The 22,700-nt window shown below is 33.4% G+C and overlaps 1 protein-coding gene and 1 pseudogene across 2 annotated transcripts; both read right to left on the bottom strand.

Annotated features, from left to right (window-relative positions):
- Positions 1-8,239: 8,239 nt before the first annotated feature.
- LOC145008467 (TMV resistance protein N-like) lies at positions 8,240-12,625 on the bottom strand (annotated as a pseudogene). The gene is made up of 4 exons (XR_013663467.1): positions 12,101-12,625; positions 10,504-11,583; positions 10,095-10,415; positions 8,240-9,011 (listed from the first exon to the last, which is right to left on the bottom strand). The product of XR_013663467.1 is annotated as a TMV resistance protein N-like (transcript).
- A 2,791-nt stretch (positions 12,626-15,416) lies between these two features.
- On the bottom strand, positions 15,417-17,665 carry LOC145013068 (Integral membrane Yip1 family protein). The gene is made up of 6 exons (XM_078971872.1): positions 17,475-17,665; positions 16,703-16,742; positions 16,514-16,594; positions 16,255-16,417; positions 15,895-16,168; positions 15,417-15,802 (listed from the first exon to the last, which is right to left on the bottom strand). The coding sequence occupies exons 1-6, from the start codon at positions 17,529-17,531 to the stop codon at positions 15,611-15,613; spliced, it is 807 nt and encodes a 268-aa protein (XP_078827998.1). The 5' UTR covers positions 17,532-17,665; the 3' UTR covers positions 15,417-15,610.
- Between the last annotated feature and the right edge of the window lie 5,035 nt (positions 17,666-22,700).

Raw genomic sequence — 22,700 nt, 5'->3', positions numbered from 1 at the left:
AAAAAGGGTTTTCATTATACTATACGTAAACCTGTTGATATAATTTTATGAGTCATAGTCTTCACGTACCTACCAAAGTACCTATAAAAGTCATGTATTATAACCAGAATCTCCTGTTAGAGAGCATGATACTTGTGTATAGATCTATACGGGACTGACAATCTCGTACGTAAGCTGCTAACTACAGTTAGACCGGCAAGTCTAGGTTGACAAATGTCTAACATTCCGATGCCCGAAGAACGTCGTGACAGGCCATCTATGTCTTTTAGCATGGTTATAAAAACTCACATGGGGCCCCTTCCTTAGTGAGATTATTCAAGCAAATGCCTAAACCAAAATATTTTATTTCTATGGGAGCATGTACAACTACAGGGGGGATGTTTAGTACTAATTCTTATAATACTGTTCGTGGAGTCCATAAGCTAATTCATGTGGATGTATATTTGTCGGGCTGTCCACCTAAACCAGAAGCAATTATAGATGCTATAACAAAACTTCGTAAGAAAATATCTCGAGAAATCTATCCAGATAGAACTATGTCTCAGCGAGAGAATCGTTGTTTTACTACTAATCACAAGTTTCAAGTTGGGCATAGTATTCAAATACAAAAGTTTAGTATATTCCCCCGAATTAGTAAATTAGACAGGATTCTTTGCACGGAATAAAAAGTCACGGCTCAATCTTCATAAATTTCAATATAAATTTGAAATAATTATAAAAAATGCGGGAGAGATAAAAAAGATGCAGGGTCATTTGTCTGTTTAGCTAGTTAAGCATGGCCTATTCATAGAACTTTGGGCTTTGATTATGAAGGAATAGAGACTTTACAAATCAACCCAAGGGATTGGCATTCCATTGCTATCATTTTATATGTATATGGTTACAATTATCTCCGCTCCCAATGTGCCTATGATGTAGCACCAGGCGGACTATTAGCTAGTGTGTATCATCTTACTAGAATAGAGTATTTACCCCGAGGAGGGATCCTAGAATTTCGTTTGTTTTTTGGGTTTGGAAAAGTGTGGATTTTCAAGAACAGGAATCCTATGATATGTTAGGAATCTCTTATGATAATCATCCCCGTTTGAAACGTATATTAATGCCTGAAAGTTGGATAGGATGGCCTTTACGTAAGGATTATATTGCTCCCAATTTTTATGAAATACAAGATGCTCATTGAATGATAAATAAACAAATATTCAATTATACATTTCTATAGATTCCATGTTCAATTCTAGATTAAATAGAGTAATTGAGGTCCCATTTATGGTTTGTATTTTTATTATGTATAGAGTAAACAAATACAATAAAATAAAATTAGGAATTAATCAGGATTCTTAAATTTGTAAAATACTTATTTCGGATGAGCCAAGTCGATAGGAGGAACCAAACGAATTATGCAACATCAACTTTGGAGTGCACAATTCACTTAAGCGGAATCTTATAAAGTCATGTAATGTAGGAGTAAATTAAAAATGGAAAAGAAAATACAAAATTGAATCTTATTTATTTGCATCCTTCAACTACTCTATTGAATCTTTCAACCTTAACCTTCGAATATGCATATGTGTATGAAGTATTCACATTCTTTTCTTTTTGAACCAGAGAAGAAATAAAAAAGAAGAGAAAATAGAATCTCCTTTTTTAACATACTTTGTACAATAAACTCTTTACCCCCTCTATAAAAATCAAATAGATGGGGTTCTAAAGAACGAGATGGATAATATGTATTATTATCTAGACTCTTAATGAATATATATTCAATCAATTAATTGCTCATATCAATTAATTGGTAGAATAGAGACTCATACAAATTAATCATGTGTTAGGAACTAGATTTGAACCGGTGACATGAGCATATTCAGTCCTCTACTCTACCAACTGAGTTATCCCAACTATTCCTCATGTCTCATACTCGTTTTCATTTTACTAGAGAACTTGGGTATATGTCAATTGAAAGGGTATTACAAAGCCTCATCCCGGGCAGGCTAACATACATTTAAATGGTTTTATATAATGATAAAACTACATGATACTATTTTCCAGTACAATACTACTTACATTTTTAGTCTTAGGTTTTAAGACTTACAACTCATTTTTAAAGAAAATATTGGATTTTTTGAAAGCGCACTCTATCATTTTACAAGAAAAACTTACAAATTTTCTCATAAAAAACTCTAATGAACTCACCAACTTAATTGTTGACACTTTTTCAAACTACTTGTATACTCAGGAAATCAGTAAACAGGTAATCAAAAGGTTTTGAGGATAGGGCGTCACAGCATCACGTTAATTACTTTTGTCATATGTATTTGGTATTGAAAAAAACAATGTTTGGGTACAATGTAATCTCCTTAATTATATAATGATGGTTGTTACTTTGATCACTATTATTAATTATGTTATGATACAATATATGAAAGTCATCCTCCCTCAGACGTTTCCACCATTCTGGTTTGGGGTATGACATAATGGTATCAGAGCTAGCGCATGGGTCGATGTGTTCAACGGGGACATCGAATCCTATAATGGGGGAGGGGGTGAAGGTGGCTTGCACCTGATCCCACATCGGCTTGGAAGGAGAACTAAACACTCTTTATAAGGGGTGTGGATACCTTCCTTGTCACAACACATTTTAAATTCATAAGGGCAGTAGATCCCATAAGAACTATGCAATTAAGCGTGCTCGTGCGGGAGTAGTACTGGGATGGGTGACCCTTAGGGAAGTCCTCGTGCCGAGTAGCGCAAAGCGCACAATATAGTGATACGTACCAGAGGGGGAGGTTACATCACTCCCTTCGTGCAGATTTGGTGGACCACGTTTACAAGGCTCACATACAACTCGAGGTCGAGTATCAACATGATGATTTGTTTGATGAATCAAATGAAGATCCGGATATGTTCACTTAGGACTCAAGTGAGGATTTGGATGATGAGGACGAAGATTCAAAGTTATGTACTTATTTAATAATGGCTTATTCTTTTTGTTGTGTAATTTTTAATGATGCTTTTAAGGGTTTATTATGTAATTTCTTATTTTCAAGTAATGAAACATTTCTATTTTTCTTATTAAAATTTGTTTTTATCAATGATTTTTAATTAGTTTTATTTATTTTTTGAATTATAAACTTTAAGATTAATTTATTATTAGTTTTTAAAAAATAAAAGTGAAGGTAGTGAAAGGTGACCATTTTTGTTTTTTGATGAGCGAGTGAAAAGCTAATGTAGCACTAAAAAAGTGAGTGGTGAGGTGTGAGTACACCCTACAGTTTAATTGGCGATATGGAGACATCAGGCTTCATCACGGTTTGACTCTTAGTCCTTATGAATGAACTCTATTACAAGATTAAAGATAAAATCTATTGGAAGATCCAAGAAGGGGGATATAGCGGCTAGAACTGAAAATCTATTACAAGATCCAAGAAAGGGGATATAGCTGCTAGAACTGAAAATTGGGATTCATTTTCTTTCCATCAAGCCAAAACATCAAAATTCTCAAACTCTTGCACACTTATATATATGCCAAAAAATCAGAACGAATGTACCATCTGAGGTCTCTATAGAGGTGTTAAACCGAGCTCGTTTGGTATTTTCATTCCTTAAAGCATTATAGAGTCGAATTGTTTGGTTATTTTTGTGAGAAGTGGAACAGGGATTCCTCGTATTTCGTATCATGTCATTGAATGTTTGTTGAACTATATTTTATTAAATAAACATCAAACAAACTTTGTTAAAATTTAAAATTTGCTTTCATGCAAAATCTATGTCATCTTCCAGTAAAACCCAAATCATAAGAAATATTTTCAAGTAAAGTCTCAACCCTCCAACATTTAAATTCGTTCAAAGTAGCAACACAAGTTACAACAGGGGGCATATTTTTAAATTTTACTTTCATCGGTTTCACCATATTAACAAACATCACGCCTCTAATTTCAAACTCGTTTATTTTCGAACACATTAAAAATATTTGATTTAAAACTAAACAACTTGTATGATAATAAAACCCCAAATACAAAGTAGTTTTTATTAAACTCCAAACATTTCCAAAACAAGTTTGATAGTATCCCAACTTGACCCCGGATAAATCGTAACCCTATTACGTTCTACAATATTGTCATGAAACATTTTTAAAGTGTCTTTTCGAGGCAAGGTACATTCAAACATGTTGCAAGTAGAGTTTCATTGAGTAGGTACGTCCCAATTCTGACCTGACCTAACCTAAGGGCATCCTCATGGGCACAAAACTTCATATAATTATGACATTGGACATTATTAGAACTATAAATAATCTTTAGCATTTATTTGAAAGCATCTTTTACAAGTTCAATACTAGATAGTCCATCTTGCATAACCAAATTAATGACATGTGCAACACATCAACCATGGCATAAAAAAAACCCTGTCGCAAATCGGTTTATATTTTACTTTTAGTTGTCCAATCGCGAAGGTGTTGTTTGATGCATTATCAAAAAAATACAGAAAAAACTCTTCCTTGAATGTTATAAGTTTTGATCTCATAAAACTTTATATAAATTTACACCGATGTGCAGGTATTCATACGATTCAAAAGTAATTGTATGCTTCATCATTACGCAAGTTTTGGGATTTACCCGATGAACGGTAACACAAAGGCACACATCTGGTGCAGTGTGAGGAGTCATCCAAACATCACAAGTTAAATTTACATCAGTTTCTAGAACTTGAAATCCTAAAAGTATTCATTTTTTGTAAGTTTCCATATTTAGATACTTTTGCACCTTAGGGAAGTACAACTCACATGGCAATATCGTGGTTGGAGAACTTCTTGGATGAGTAAAGTCAATCTTTTGTTGTTGAAGTGGTCAAAAGGAAAGCATTCTTGAATAAAAAAATTCGTCATCCTATCCCAAACTTTAGACGGCTCGTAATTCCACATTGTAGAATCTTTCGTCTTCGTTGTTTGATTATACATCGACCCAAATTTTCCCGATGGGCATCTCTTGTTTATAAGAGTTTTCAATGTTGAATTCTCTTCTTCCATGAAAAAGGCACCACATTTCTTGCATCACGCTTTATTTGGACTGCTCGACATTATACATAAATCATAATAGCACCGTATCTTTGGGTTTTAATTTGTTTCTTTGATGGAAACAACAGTAATATTGCTCGATGAATATTCAACACCAACGGAATCCAAATCCATTTCTTGAAATGAGAGCATTTTTTTATTTAAGAGAGTTTTTTAGTAGTTTGCTATAATAACGTTAGAATAAAACAAAAAAGGTAATGAAAGTACACTGTTAAAACCATTTCCACTAAATCGGTGCCAACGGCTATATCCTCAAACCAATACAAACCGACGGATGGGTTCCTCTTGGATCAGTTTAAGTTGAACTGATTTTTATGCACATCCACACAAGAGTGGTCACCACTTGACCACTCAAAAAATGCATTCACATCGTCATCACATTAGTACTACTTCCTACTATTTTCCTATCACGATCTTATGGAAATGGAAAATGGTCATCACTCCACCTCACTAATATAATTTAAATTTTTATTTATTTTAATATAACATTTAATAAATTAAAATTAAATGTTATATGAAAATTACAAAATTAAAAATACAAATAACATAATTAAAAATAAAACAGTAATTTCTAGTCGTTGTCATCATCATCATCATGACCATCGTCCTCATCATAGTGAATCATCATCATCATCATCCATATATTATTGTTATTTTATGTATCGTCAAATCATGACGAAGTTTGTGCTTGTATTTAAATGCATTCCACTTATCTTTTATGATTCCAAACGTTTATTCAACATCCTTCTGTGTCGCTTCTTGTGCTATTTTGAACAATTTTTTTTCTCATCTTGTGAATATGGATATGATTTGGAAAATATAGCGTACTCCAGATATATCTCATCACCAATATAATAACCACACTTGTACTTATTTCTATTCACAATAAAAGATAACTAGGTGCTTTGCCGTGCAAAATTTGGTTGAATATCAACAATGTACCAAGAACATTTAGGTTGTTATTTAACCCTGGCATACCAGACTATGCATGCGAAAACCATAGATCGTGTGACACCATCGCCTTTAGCATCATCATAGGATATCCTTGATCATCGTACGCGCATTGACCTCGCCATGCATTCAGACAACTTTCTCATACTCAATGCATACAATAAATGTGTCCAATCCTTCATACGAAACCATATTTTTCACTATGTACCACATTTAATTTTGTAAAATCACTTCTCGTCAGTTGTGGCAAATATATGTGACCATAAAGCTCTATCACGTAGTCACAAAATAAATAAATATATTCTCATGCTGATCTCTCTGACATCTTCACATATTCATCTATGGCATCCGGAGTCATGCCATATGTCAAATGCAAAAGTTTCATCATACATTTTTGTATTGTAGTAAACCATCGTCTACCTCTAGCATCTCATTTCAATTCAAAGATCGTGCAATTATCGTTCAAATCATTAGTGATAAGCATAAATGAATATCTACTCAAACGATAATGATACTTGAATGTATCCTTATCATACAAATAATCATTGACAAGTAGTCGCATACAAGATGTTCGTTTGCAGCTTCATGTTCCCTATTTAGATATCTCCTACTTGAACTTTCACCTAGTACATGAAACATTGTATGTTCCCTATTTAGATATCTCCTACTTGAACTTTCACCTAGTACATGAAACATTGTATGTAGTAGTAACTTGAAGGAAAGCATGGAAAAACAATATTGTCCTCATCCGAAGATGATGTTGAATAATTTTCCATAGTGTTTGTGTAAAGTATGGAGTAAAAAAGAATGAATTTTATGAAATTGGTAGTTGGTATTTATAGATATTTAAAAAATAAAAAATAAATAAATATATTTTAAACGGTTATATGACCGTTGGAGAAGAAAAAACCCCGATCAAATATTGTGGTTCCAACTACGACTCTTCACAACAACGACAATGACACCACCGATAGGGTGGTGTTTACTATGTTAATAAGCATGTTGTGCATGCCCCCTATGTCTCACTCCCCATAGCATGTACAAATCATAATTTTTTGAGATTTTTATCGGCTTCTTGGTTTGTTTCTATAATTCCTTTTTTATTTTTTCGGTATTTCGGAAATGGTGGTTTTATCGGTTTTTCTAAAACAAATAATAATTATTATTATTATAATCATAAATATCAATAATAATATAATAAGAATACCATACCAATAAATATCAATGATATCAATATAATGATAACATAATTATAAAAATATAAAAGTTTCTCAAATTACAATGGCTTTCTCTAAAAAGAAAGTAAAACTTTGGGTTTTACAAAAGGGCTTGGCTAAAAGACCATACTATACCATATAGACATTGTTATTCGGTTATTAAGTTATTTTTATTGATTCGAATTGTATTTTTTATTTTTTTCGAAAAACACTCTTTGCAATTGCATTCATGAATTGTTATGGACTTATGGCCGGTGGGTTATAGCAAGTCAGTAAGTCACTATATAAGCTTCATGCAAAAAAAGAAAAAAAAAAAAAAAAAAAAATCGTCTTTTCAGGAAATAATAACCCATCAAAAATGCAATTGTTTCTTTTTTGTAACAAGGCTACATAATACCCAAAGATTATCATTAATTAATATGCCCCTATTGTCCGGTTTTCTCGAGGTTGTTGTCCTAAATCCTAATTAAGAGGTCGCCACAAGATCTTAATAGATGAGTTTGAACCATGTTTGATCGCAAAAATCGGACTAGATTTATCTTTCTCATCCCCAAAATCCGAGGAATCTTTTGCTGTTTTCATCGGATCATCTTTACGTTTTGTTTTAGGAACGAGTGAAACTCCTATTCGATTTGCAGCTTGAGAAGCAGTACTCCAACTCTGGCGCAAGGAAACTAAAATCACACTGTATACTGAATTCAAGTTGAAGCACGCAGCTGTGAGTCTCAATGAATTAAAGGAAACATATCCCACGTATGTAGATGTTATTCGGCAATGGTTCGTTGCATTATAATTAGACTCATGCCAAAACCTAAATGAAAGATCTTCATCTGGCTTCTCCTCCTTAATGCTTATTTTAATATTCGGACATCCATCGTGGGTAACAACCTGCCCACAAGTACATACTCCTTTGGAATCTCATAATCAAGAATCACACTGATAAGGTGATCTTCAATAGCATGCCCCTGCATGGAAATTAAACATACGATTGAAATAAAGAATGATTGAAATTGCAAAATATGCGTAAGTAGAGCTTAACCTTGAGCATGGAGTCTAGTAACATGTAACCAACAAATGGATCTAAATTGTACACCCCACGAAGCGAGAATTTCCACAGCCATTTGCAGTGTGAAATAGCTCCAAAGCTTTTAAGTGAGGGACAACCATACGCTTCAACAATCGCTATGCTTGATGGGAGCTCTGATAATTCTACAAGGTCTGAGCAAAATGAGACGTTGAGCAATTTGAGCCGAGGAGTTCGCATGAAACTAAAGTTTAATCGTGAAAACTTATTTTTTGATAGATTGAGTTTTTGCAAGTTGGGTAACTCCCAAACAGCAGAGCTGATGTCTTCATCTCCCAAATTGCACCAACTGAGATCCAGTTCTTTCAAGTCTTTACGAAAAAAACATATATAACCGTATGTGGTTCGAGTTGGATAATTGGCAAACAGAAGAACCGATGTCTTCTTCTCCCAACAAGTTGTCCATCTTCTCTTGGATTTCTGAGAGCTCAATAACTTCGGGGCTCACGTGCAATGAAAGGGTCTTGAGTTTCTTTAGTCGGGTAATGGATGGAAATTTCTTAATACGCTTGCAAAGCACTATAGATAAGCAAACAAGCCTGTCCAAGCGTCCAAACGATGAATGAATCTCTTCTAGTTTCTCACATCTCCAAAGCTTGAATCTTTCAAGATGTGGAATTCCATCAAAATTTGGTGTCATGATTAGGTTATTTAAATCGTAAAGTTCCATTATCTTCAGATTTGGGAGCACCTGTCATATACAAGTGCAAACAGGTCATAAACATATCAAAGTGATAAGAATTTTGATAGAACCGGATTGGCAAACACAAATACTCGTAACTTAATGCGTAAAGAACAAAAGATAGGGGGCCTAATATACTCAAGGATCTCCACAAAATTGAAAACATATAAAACATTGCATGCCTTCTTAGAACCGGTCCTAACCCTATGTATTGACTCTCCTATTATACTCGTAGAATGAAGCCCTATAAGGAAACTAAAATCAACTAGATAAATACTAAATAATAAAGATACTATAATAATTATAAATTGCGAAACAACCACTGCTTTCTTTTTGAGCCTCTCGTAGACCCGATCCTACTTCTCCACTTGGTTCATATCATATTTAACAAAAGTTGGGACGGAAATCATTCGAAGTGGTTTATTGTTAATGCGTATACGGTACATATTTATTATTTCTGTATGTGATGATAGATAGACAAAAGAAAGAACTAATGGAAATCATTTTGATGTGTTTGATTGTTTAATTATATATCTAAAAATCACTTAACAAAAACAAAATCATAACAGATTTTTAAGCCCAAATTAAAAATAGAGAAATTAATATCATTCTATATTTCTTTTTATATATCCTCATACATATTTTAAATGATGACATCACACAAATATATTAAAATATTTTTATTTTCATTAAAAATGACATGTACCATCATTAAGATGGATAGAAAGATATGTAGGAAGATATTTAATTTCTCTTAAAAATATATCAAAGTTTAATAATCAACAAAGCGAAAGATTTAAATTGAAATCTTACATAAATAATTAAGTAGTATTGTTAAGAAAAAGAACAAAATCGATTCTTATATATTTGTTTAGACAAAGAGGTATTCATTTTTCTACACTATAGGTAGTTATTAAATTATTATTAGTTTATTAAATACAACTGAAGTTGCTTAATAACACCAATGATAGGTAACATAACCATGTGCTCCTACTCAGTTAACTACTTCCAATGTACTCTCTAGATTGGTCAAGCCTATAATTCATCACCTACTTTGGTTCATTTGTGACTTAGATAAACAAAAAAATTTACCTTACAACCATTCCAAAGTTGTTGTTGCATGGCATCACGCAATATCAGACAACAAAGCTCCTTTGGTGGAAATTGCTTAAGCAATGGATTTACTGGTTCACCTTTCCATTGAATATACCCAAGGAAAAACTCCCACGGTGAAAGTTTCTTAAGCAATGGATTTGCAAGGTCACCTTTCCACCGAATAAACCTAAGGTTCCTCATGTTTGCAACAATCAAAGGAAGAGGAGGTTCTTCATGTACTCGAAGTCTATCGGATTCAAATAATTCTACTCGCAATTTATCGTAATGAACTTGTATTGCTTCAATCTTGTCAAGTTCCTGTGTTAAGAGGAACAAAAGGTATCAATGTTGGGTTAAAAGTGTTTGTTTATACATGTATATCATGCAAAGCTAGCTTAAAATTTACCATTGTTGCATCCATAGCACATATTCTTTCAACATCTTCCTTCTTCCATATTCTACTATGTTTTTCAGGATTCTTAGGGTGGTCTCCTCTAACAATGTAGTGTCCCATTTCTTGCACTAGATCATGCATATCAAACTTTCCATCCGAAATAGTTATGAGAGCCTTTTGTCTCAACTCCTCTACTCCTATAACAGGATGAAAACCACAAGCATCAAGCTTCTCCATAGCCATATCTATTTCCTCCCACCTAAAAAAACATGCAATATCAAGGAACAAATCTTTTGAACCTTTGTAAGTCCATCAAAGTTGACTTTTAGCTTTTCAAGAATCTTGTTATCTAGGATCTCTTTCATCCTGGTTAATGCACTCCTCCATTGATCAATGTTTTTGTCACATAGAGAAGAACCGAGAACTGTAAGTGCTAATGGAAGCCCACCGGCATAAGAGACTACCTCTTTTGAAAGTTGCTCATACTCTTCCATAGGTATGCAACCCCGAAATGCATGCTTGTGAAAGAGCTCAATAGCCTCATCACCATGTAACAAGCTAACATCATGTACTACAACTTTGTGAGCTTTTAATAAATGCTCATCTCTAGTTGTGAATATTATTCGGCTTCCATCACCAAACCAATCAGGTGATCCAGCTAACATTTCTAGTTGATCAAGTTGATCAACATCATCAAGAATAATCAATACCCTTATATTGCATAATTTCTTATCTCTTAAGGATCTTCCTCTTCCAACACTGTTTGCTCCCGTTTGTGAAAGAATTTCTTTTTCTAATTCTTTCAAACCACGCCTGCTTGATTCCTCTCGAATATTTGCAATAAAACAGCAACCATCAAATTTTTTTGATATTTCATCATATACAGAAGATGCGAGAGTAGTCTTACCACCACCCCCAACACCCTATATTCCAATCATGCGCACACCACATGTCCCAATTTGTAAGGCTGATTTTAAACGTTGCACACGAGGTGCTATTCCGATCAATCTCTCATTTGCAGTACTTGAAGTTACTAGTTGCAGCCTCGATGAAATTTTGTCAACAATTTCTTTGATAGCCTTTGATTCATGTCTGTAGATTGGATATACAAGGATAATTAATACATGATCAATCACATTAATAAAAGAGATATTATGTATCATGTTCTATGAAAAAAGGAGACTAAGAACCCTCATTTCATAATTCACATTCGATATAGAACTCGTAATAATTAATACCAAATGAAGTTTGTAACAATATTCTTGGGAAATATTGACTAGTTTCAAAAAGCAAAAAGTGAAGCAAGATGAATTTGTTGTTGTAGCTTCAAACAAGGCGTTAAGTATGGAATTAGGAGGTAGAACTCAATAAATTCCATCGTAACTAAATTTGAGCTTTATCCATCATCCTAAGACTTGAGTCTTGAGATATCTTTTAACTAAACAACCTGATCAATTGATTTAGTCAAAGCCTCTTATTTATCAAGGTCATTAACATCATCAAGAATAATTAAAACATTTGTCTAAATGCTTATATTGAAGTATAGAATTATCTTATAGAGCACACATATCTTAAACGTAAAAAGTGCAAAAACAAAGAAGAACATTACCCGTTGGCAATGTTCTTAAGTTCCCATCCAGAGACGCTACTTGCACCCACAAGTGCTTTTTTCCAACATTCAACTTTGTTCTTGTTCTCCAACTTATGTTTGGCAAATGCTTCTCCATATTTTTCTTTTTGATTTCGGACTGTAGACGGGTCCACGTCATAAAATATAGGCATAACAATTAGCCCATTTGTATCCTTGCATTTCATAATATGTACAACTTCATCTAAGCACCACGATGAATCTACATAGTTTATAGAGAATATGATGACAGCTATCTGTGATTTCTCAATGGCCTTCATAAGGGATGTACTGATCAATTCGCCTCCAGGAAGTGTTTCATCATCCCTGTAAGTGTCAATTCCTTGTAGTACAAGAAACGAGTAGAGATGATCCACAAAAGTCTTGCGGGTATCTTCTCCTCTAAAACTAAGGAAAACATCATGATTCCATGATTGAGAAGATGATGATGATGATGATGAAGATGCCATTGATCACTTGATTTGTAAGAGATAGAAGGTATGTGATGAGGTTTCACTTTTCAGCACCTTAATGAAATGAAGCATACAAAGAAATAGAGAAACATGTGAGTTTCCAAGAAATTTCCGATTTAGTAGAAGCTCACGAAATATCTATGTAAATACATGTTGATTGGTTAATAATATCCAATCTACCAAAAGTTAAAGAAATATCCACTTGACATTTTCAATATAAATCATCAAAATCAATGATTTTTTATTGCATCTAATAACAACTTGCTTAGCTATTTCTACCAATATATATACATCAGATTTGATTTTCGAAGAAACTTCCAATTTACCAAGAGCTAAAGAAACATCTGCTTGACATTTTCAATATAAATAAGTTGACTTTATATTAATGATATCATCATCACAATAGCTATATATTTATACGAATAAACGCAAAAGATGTCATATTCTTAAAATTTTGCAATTTACCAAAAGCTAAAGAAATATCCATTTTACTTTTTTCAATATAAAGTGAGTTGATTTCATATTGATGATATCATCATCATAATCAATGATTTATTGCAACAACTAACAACATGCTTAGCTATATCTACCAAGTACCAATATACAAAATATGTTTTTTTTTATCATCAATAACAATCAACTAATATCTTTTCAGTTTCACCGATAATAAACAATTTGTAAATTAGAACCTATAAGATGATGATATAGCACCCATGACATGGAATTTTCTAAAATTAAAATAATTTCAAATTTATTATCGTGACTATTATTAATAGAAAGGTCAAATACTTATTTATGCAACAACCTTTCATCTTTCTGCCATATATGTGCTCTTATTTTTCCATTATGAAATGCCATGTGAGGTTAGTACCCAAACATGCAACTGAACTTTTAAACGGTAACGTTTTATTTTGTCTAAGAAATGTTTATGTGGATTAGAACATAAAACCAGATCATATGCAAATAATTAAGATTTAATAAAGAATATTTTGCAAATTTGTAGCAATAAATTTATATTTTGTTAACTTCCGCAAATATACTTTTCACGTTATTTAGTATCATTGTAGTAAACCAAAAACGAAAGTGTGTAAAGTAGCATGCACTATTGCTATTGGCGGAGCTTTATAAGGGCAAGGGGGGTTGTGGTCCCCCTTGATTTTTTAGTTATAAACAGCCCTCATACTTTCATTTTATATATTTTTGGCTGAAAAATATAAAATTTTTGTTGTGGCCCTCCCTGCTTAATAATTTTTTTTTACATATTATATTCCCCTCCCCTCCCCCCCCCCCCCCCCCCCCCCCCCCCCCCCCGCGCGGAAGCAAACGTTGAAGCTCCACCCCGTCTATTGCCCAAAAACTACATTGATTATTATACTGTTCTAAAATCTTGGAAGTTCATTGTTTCCTGCTTCTTCATCTATTATCATAATTAAATGTTAGTTTCAACTCCTATAATCTGTTTTTCTACTCTTTTGATCTTAATCTCTTCTATGCTCAATGCTATTTTTCCAATATTTTGATCAGTCATCATCAAATAAGTAAATTTAAGTGTTGTTTGTTTTTTCAAAGAGAAAATTTATGAAATTTGCATACCACCTCTGCAATCCTTTGTAGTAGAAGAGGTGAAACAAACAACTACAGCCTATAATAAAAAGCATGTTTGTTTTTTAACATCTGCAGATTGCTGCAGTAAACTGAAATTTAAATAAATTAATTTTATAAACTGAAAATAGTCTCAACACCAAAATTTTAATAATTTTAATCTTAAAACATTGAAAGAATACGAAAAAACATGTAAAAAACGAAAACATAAAACTTTTTAAAAAAAACTTAAAAAAATATAACAGAAGCTAACATTTTTATTCTAGAAAAAAAATTGTAAAAACATTAAAAAAAAATTAAGAAAGTATTGCAAACGATGTCTACAAAATTCGTAAAAAATTACACACGTTAAAAAAAAGTATAACTGAAACTAAAAATATTATTAATAGAAACGGTAAAAAAGTTAGAAAAATCAAAGTTCTTTTTTAAAAAATCAAGTTAAAAAAAATTGTGGAAACTATAAAAAGAAATTGTATCAAATTAGTCTAGCCTAGAACTTCATTATGCTATGGGATCTCTCACCCTTGACATCTCATTATTTGCTTTCATGGAAACAGAGGGAGCTCGAATTACACGAGATAAAGAGGAAGATGTGGACAAGAAGTGTGCAGTTGCAAAATGATGGTTGTTTCTTTTTGTAAAGTCTGCATGCATGCTACAATTTCAAAACACATTCAAAAACATAAATGCCCTCAAAAAGAACATATGAACTTATAAAGAAGAATTATCATGTACCAATTCAGTATGAACACAGAAAGAACAGTGCTTACTGACCAATTCATCTCAGAATTATCTCATGTAATCATTCATTCATAGACATTCAAAATGATAATATGATCGAAGGAATATCATCATAATATGATCTCATGTAATCATTCATTCATAGACAACCAAGAAGGGAGTGAGAATTATTAGAGACTTATTGGAACCTATTTTTATAGATTTATTTTTTCTTTTTGCACGGGTAAAATCAAGATCCGATTATCACGCCTTTGGCCATAATTAGTGGCTTGATGACTATAAGATGGGTCATCGGGTTTAAATTAAAGTACAAGTTAGAGAAATTACTAGGATTGTATTAGGCACTAATTATGTTCCAAACGTTGTTTTATAGAGTAAAAATGTTCATTTTATACACATAATAGATCCCGTTAATCTTCATCAGATATAAAGTTATGAGTTTAAACATTGATACAAATTTCATTAAACCAACTTAACACATATACGCTACAAAATCACATAATGTCCAACTCCAAAAGCATCATTCTATTTTACACACAAATCCAAATCAAAAACACATTCTTCCATTTCTATAAGATGCCTATAAAACTATCACAATCTCTACAATCAACAACTTCCAAAATTCACTTGCAATAAGCAAAAAAAAAAAAAAAAAAAAAATTATATAGTAACTCCCTCATTGAAAGAACCATGACTTAATAAAAATAGCAAGACCAAACTGCAACACACATGCAGCAACCAACACAAGGGTCAACTCAGTCAACTCCACATGTGACCTCAGATTCAAACCAACAAAAGCTGCAGACGCGACACCTGTTATGATCGTGATGCTCCATCTCACAAATTCCACAGGTATAACCAACAAAACCTACCAAACATGTTTGTTAGAATCTAAGGGTAAAATAGTCATTTAGTCTCGTTCAAACGGTTTATTCAGCAAGGTTAAAGATGGATACTTACAGAACTGAGGATGAAAATGAAGAGAGAGTATCCCCACATGCACCACAAATGAACAAGCCCAACTTTTGAACCAAAATACTGAAGCAACAAGTAAAAACCAAGTGGGACCAGAAATGCATAACCATACACTGCAATGGCTGACACCTGGAAGTAGTTCACATCAAAGCTCCATGCAACACTAGAATCGCCTTTTTTAATCATTAAATATGTGGCAAGATTACCCACTGAAGCTATCACAAACACCAATGTGGTAGCAATCCAGATGAGCCCATATCTAAATATGTATGAAGAAAAAGGTTAATATTTAATAACCACCTAATTTCAAGATTCTTAGCTGGAGTTTATAATCATGAAACTTACAGATCTGGGTTAGCTTCAATTTTCCTGAAAAAGTCACCAGTGGGGTATAAAGAACTTGTTAATCTGTTCACAACATCATCTGTATCAACATTAAAGTATTGTGTGTAGGATGAGATGCTGAATGCTCCATTCCAACTGTTGGCAGATTGTTGTCCATTTCCATCTGTATATATGTAGAAATGCAGGGAATTAGGTTATACTTATTGGGTATCTGTCACTTGATCATTTTCTCAGAGTGTGATGTAAGTTGTAACAATACCACTTGGGCCTGTGAGAGTCTGGTAACCCCTGCCACCAGCATTGCTGTTAGGAGGAAATATTTGCAGGTTTGCTTCAGGATCTACAGAAGATTTGAATAACAGGTAAATAGGTTACATACTTTTAGTTTAACTATAGTTGGAAAGAGATATTAACAAGCTATAAAACAATATCTTAAAGAATCTCATACCCTGTTGTGTAACTGGAGCCTTTACTTCTGTGATGACAGCCTGAATATAACAGAGAAATCACATAATTACTTAGATGTTAATCGTGAATAAGTCTTTCATGTGTTTACATCAAGCACATAAATTGACATATTGATCCTAGTAAAAGCATACACATTAACACAGTAAAAGATGAACAGGACACAGGATACGTTAACCCTACACACAGGCTGATATTTCACAGATTAACCAAAATTCGTGATTCATTTTTAGTTCATAAATAAATTTGAATTTGACAAATGGCTTTCAGGAAATCATTTGGCAGATCAAACCATCCAACTGTTCACCTAGAAAGAAGCTAGTGTTTTGTCTTTGGGTATCAATGGGTTAGTTTCAACATCAAATTGGTAATGAATGTTACACTTTGAGAAGAGTGGATAACTACTTAAACCGTATGACAATTAACAAGTCATGTAAATCTGTAATAGCGTAATGTCGGTAGATGATTTTAAACGGAAGTAGTGCATTGGTATTTCCGCCAACGTAACACAGTTCAACAGAAAATAAATTTCCAATAACACACAGTTCAAAAGCATATGTCTACAATTACATCACAAATCAAAACGAAAAACGAACAAAATAGTGAAAGATCATAAACTTTCACCATCCGATCACTTCACATCCCCGACTTGAGATCAATTTTACAACATCAAGCGATAGCAAATAATTTGTAACAGTGATCATAAATTAGGGCAAATTTACAGTATAAAAAACATGATATTAGCGACAACATACCGGAACGGAACCAGGCAAGTGACTAGTAGGAAGGCTGGTGTAGTTCGAATCCGCCATGGAATAGTGTTTGTCGGAGAGGGGAAGAAGAAGAAATGGAGATTTTCAACAATACATATTAATGCAGTGGCGACGAAATTCGATCGAGATTGGAGTTTTCTTGTGGTACACAATCGGAATTGATGAACAAAATGGAGCCCTAATTACGAGAATAAAACTATAGAATTAAATAAAGCGACACTCCTCAACTAGGCTTGTCCTTTACTAACTGGTCGACCTGATAACGTGTTCGGAGGAAACTGAATTTGTGAAACCAAATTAAAATTGAGATATTTACGAAAATATCAATTGCTTTTCTAAGTCGCATTAAAAAACTAACATACAAATTCAACGTTTTACATCTTCGATTATTTCAGCGTCAAGTCGAAGCCACCACTAAATTATCACGAACAAAGTTTTCATTTTTTATCAAGAAAAGACATGACATCACAACATTTAAAAAGTAACGCGGATAAAACACGAAAACAATAACATACAAAACATAATATTTACGTGTATGAGTTATCAAACATACTTCATAATATTTTCGTGTATGAGTTATTAAACAAAGGTTACAAGTATTATTTAACACAGATTAGTCTACTCATTAGAATTCAAGATACACACAAATGACTAGCATACATATTTATTTATAAACTAGAGATCAAACTAAAACTCGAGATCGGACCTAAAAGTCTAATGGGTCAAATTCATTAATTTATAGACCCATAAAAGGTCAACCAATCACAATCTGTTATGGATGTTATTCGTATTGAAACGGATCGAAGCTGAATAAACTGAAAACCGAATAAGATTAATTAGAGGAACCGAAAACCGAATTGATTAAACCAATACGGGTCCGATTCAGATATTACCTGAATCGTTCAAATAACATTTACGATACGATTAAGGATCGAAAAGGGCCGAATAAACCGTATTGTTTGGTAATTTTTTACTTAGGGGTTGTTTTTGTAACTAGTTAAGATATTAGAAATATAATAAAATATATTTTCGGATGTATTAAACTATTTCTATCGTTTGGTTTCACAAGTTTTGAAATAATATTTTTATTTTATATTTTTAACATGCTATGACGTTACAATTAAATGTTAATTCATGTCAATTCATTTATTATTTAAAAAAAAACACAAATGATTATCGGTAATTATAAATTATATGCATCAAAATCTTTAGATATAATTATAAGCAATATATTAAACACTAAACATTAAACATCCAAAAATTCATATATAATTATATAAGTTGAACATTAAACATTAAACACCCTAACTAAATTATGAATAAACCTAAAATACATACCCGAGAAGCGAATCAGATAGTTTATTCGGGCCTAATTTGCTCTTGTTCCTTTAGGTATCATTTGGTACGTGGACTAGATAGAACTGAACTGAACTGAACTGGATTGGACTGAACAAACCAATAATATTAGTTGTCTAATGTTTGGTTTGACTAGTGCAACACAACACAACACAACACAACACATGCAAACCCTTCAAGAACTTGTTCAACAATTGAACAAAGGAACCTCTACAATTGCTGAATTTGGACGCAAGTTCAAAGCTATACGTGACCAATTAAGTACTATTGGCCATCCTATCAGTGATAATGACAAGTGTCACTAGTTTTTACGAGGCCTTGGTTCCTCGTTTAAAACCTTTTAGACAACTCAAAGAGTCGTCTACACTCGGCCTACTCAAATTGATTTAATGGCTCAAAAAGTTGCCAACTTTACATTCATGCATGCAAAAAAGAAGCTCTAGAGCTCAAGAAAGGCGTAATAAAGTACTTATTGCATGAATGTAACCTAGAACCTAATAAAGCTTGCAAATTTAAGCCAAATGAGGCCACAAAATGGCCAGATCTAACATAATAACCCATGAAACACTCAACTCCTTGGACATTCCATCAATGAGCCCAAAAATCATGATGAAACCCCAAAACAAGAGATCTAAACAATAACAAAGCAAGGTATAAACTTGATACCTCAAAGAGACTACAACAAGTGGGATATTTTGGACCTAAAGCTTTCCCTCCAAGCTAAACACCTTCAAGCTTCAAGGCTTTTTCAAAAGAGTACAAAAATCAACACTCAAGGCTCTCCACAAGCTCACTCACTCAACAATGGAAGATGATACTCGACTTTAGGGTTTCTGGACAAAGGAGGCTGGTAAGGAGGCCAACCAAGGGACTTAAGACCTTTAAATATGATGCAACACCCTAAAAATCAGGGTTTCCTTCCCAGCTGCCAACACGTCGAGTTGAGGCACCTCGACTCGCTGTGTTGGTTCATTAATCTCCGTGGCTGACACGCCATGTACTAAAGAAAAAACTATAAACAATTGAAAAAATAAGCTCATATCAGAAACCAAGCGTTACAGTATTCATTTGTTTATTCAAATGTTTTGAATTTATATACCTTAATGAAATATACACAACTTGGGAAGAAACCATTTGCAGATTGCGGTTTCCATGTTATTACCGTGAAGAATGGTTGTTTTCATGACATATGAAGTTTCAAATGTAGCTTGCAAAAACAACTATCATTCGTGAGTGATCAAAATGTTTCTTTTATAAGTCATAATATATTATTTATACGACAGAGCACTACTGGTGATGTTAGTTCTATTAGTTAGACGAAACCACTTCCCCGATGTCACCACCATGACTATACGACTTCTATGAGGCCACTAGCAAGACTTGACCTCTTCATTGTCCATTAGGACCCGTGACCACTAGTCGGACATGAAAACCTTTTGTCTCCATCCTATGATGAAGAAGATAGGTAGAGCACACTTTTTTTCCTTCAAGATTATTAGACCACCTATGTTTTACAATGATAATAAGCACCTTACGAGAAATAAAATACAAGGAACATGTGCAAAATGAAAATGTGACAAAACATGACAGACAAAAAAGTATTCCTATTAAATTATCGCGCTACCATTCTCTATCTTTTGTGTTACCATGCTAAGTTTACTTGACTTTTAAAAAACTAAAAAAAAATCATATGTGGCAACGTGCTAAGAATACTAGATAAAATGTCAATGGATAATGCTAAGCAAGTACATAGGTGGTGCCCTCCCTCTTTGAGGTCGATGGTTCAAGTCTCGTTGTGGATATAGGTGAAATAGGTGTTGTTAGCTTAGTAGTAAATTAGATTTGACAGTTCAAAAAAAAAAGGACATAAATTCTATAACTATAACTATAACCATAATAATTGTTCCATTTATGATACACTTATGATATTTTGAAGAACTTTCTTTAATTAAATCTAAAGTATTTTTGAAACATAATCCCTTATTCGGTTTTCTTTAACACCCATACAAAAAAGAATTGAATTAATTTAGTTATTAGGCCATCTCCAATGGTATTTAATGGAGAGTTGAATGGGGAGTTTAATCCCATTAAACTCCACACTCTCTCTCCTCACACACACATACATAAATGATGTGACAATCCATTAAATTGTATTGGGTTTAATGGAGTGTAGAGTTTAATAGATAAAATTGTATTGTGAGTGGCATGTACATGTGGCAATCCATTGAACTCATTTGAGTTCAATGCATTGAAGATGACCTTAATTTAGTTATTGATCGGTAATCTCATCTCCAAAGGTAAGCTTGTAAAACGTCTTTAACATCTTGTAGATCCAAGTACCATTACTTATTAATCTCTTATCTCTTAAGTAATTAACAAACAATTTTTATTTTTATTTCTTTTTGTGGCTAAACAAGCCTTCAAACAAAATATATTTTTAATTATAAAATAAAGGGAAAATGACTTATATGGGTAATTATGTTTCAAAATTGTTCAAAAAATACCATTCAAATTTGGTGTGTTCAAAAAACACCATCCAAGTAAAGCATTTGTATAAAAAACACCAACGAAGTATATTCTTTGTTCAAATTGGTCCTATAGTAACCGACAATTACCGGTAAAAACAAGTAAATGAAAAAAAAAACAAGAGGAAATGACTCAAAGAGGTAACTATGTTTCAAAATCGTTCAAAAAACATCATCCAAGTTTGGTATGTTCAAAAAACACCATCCAAGTAAACTTTTTGTACAAAAAACACCAACAAACTATATGTTTTGTTCAAATATTACCCACCGGTAACTGACTCTTACATGTTAAATGGTGACTTGACTTAACTATTATGACATGGCATAGTAATTATTGATAAAACAATAAATGATATATTCCTCCTTTAAAACTCGATTTAGGGTTTCTTCATGAACGAATGACTTCTTCTCCTATGATTGCTCTTCTTCTTCTAAAGTGATGATCTCGAAGTCAAGTCCAAAACCCTAATTCTTTACTTAAGGCAAAAAGGGCTCCTTTACCCCTACCTTAATGAGCCTCCCTCCCCCTACGGCCTAAATCCATAAAAAGCCCCAAAAGGCATCCAAGCCCAACTATAAGGCCTCTAAGGCCCAATATGGCCTAAGAACCCCCAACATGGCCTTAAGCCCAAAAATGACTTGCTACAATTAGGTGGGCATGTGTCCTAACTTAAACAAGTCCATGCATACGCCCAACATATGTTGAAGCCTCTACGATTTGGATGTCAAGCCAGTACGCCCGGTGTACTCCTAGGCATCTTCCAAAGGCCATAAATTCTTCATTCGAATTCTGATTTCATCATTATTTATATCCACGGGAGCTAATTTAGGCATCAGACAACCATACTGAGGGTCTAAAGAATGACAAAATCAGACTTGGAATGAAGAAGTTATGGCCTTCGGAAGATTGGTGGTTCTTAACCCTAACTGAGTATGTTAGGCGTACGCTAGGAGTACGTCAGGCATACTGGCTTGAAATCCGGATCGTAGAGGCTTCAGCATATGTTGGGTGTATGCATGGACTTGTTTAAGTTAGGCCTTAGGTCCACCTGATTGTAGCATGTCATTTTTTGGGCTTAAGGCCATGTTGGGGGCTCTTGGGCCATATTGGGCCTTAGAGGCCTTATAGTTGGGCTTGGATGCCTTTTGGGGCTTTTTATGGATCTGGGCCTTAGGGGGAGGGAGGCCCATTAAGGCACGGGTAAAGGAGCCATTTTTGCCTTAAGTCAAGAATTAGGGTTTTGGACTTGAGTTTGAGATCATCACTTTAGAAGAAAAAGAGCAACCATAGGAGAAAAAGAAGTCATTCGTTCATGAAAAAACCCTA

The sequence above is a fragment of the Lactuca saligna genome, chromosome 8 (genome assembly GCF_052625555.1).
Source record: "Lactuca saligna cultivar CGN05327 chromosome 8, ASM5262555v1, whole genome shotgun sequence".
NCBI classification, from domain to species: Eukaryota; Viridiplantae; Streptophyta; class Magnoliopsida; order Asterales; family Asteraceae; genus Lactuca; species Lactuca saligna.
The sequence above is the reverse complement of the archived record's forward strand: the minus strand, read 5'-3'. Positions and strand labels throughout refer to the sequence as shown.

Excerpts from the sequence above, each read along its gene's own strand:
- LOC145013068 (XM_078971872.1), bottom strand. The coding sequence starts at position 17,531 with ATGGCGGATTCGAACTACACCAGCCTTCCTACTAGTCACTTGCCTGGT. Across the intron at positions 16,595-16,702 it reads GGCTCCAGTTACACAACAGG|ATCCTGAAGCAAACCTGCAA; the intron begins GTATGAGATTCT and ends AATCTTCTGTAG. Across the intron at positions 16,169-16,254 it reads ATTGAAGCTAACCCAGATCT|ATATGGGCTCATCTGGATTG; the intron begins GTAAGTTTCATG and ends ATACATATTTAG.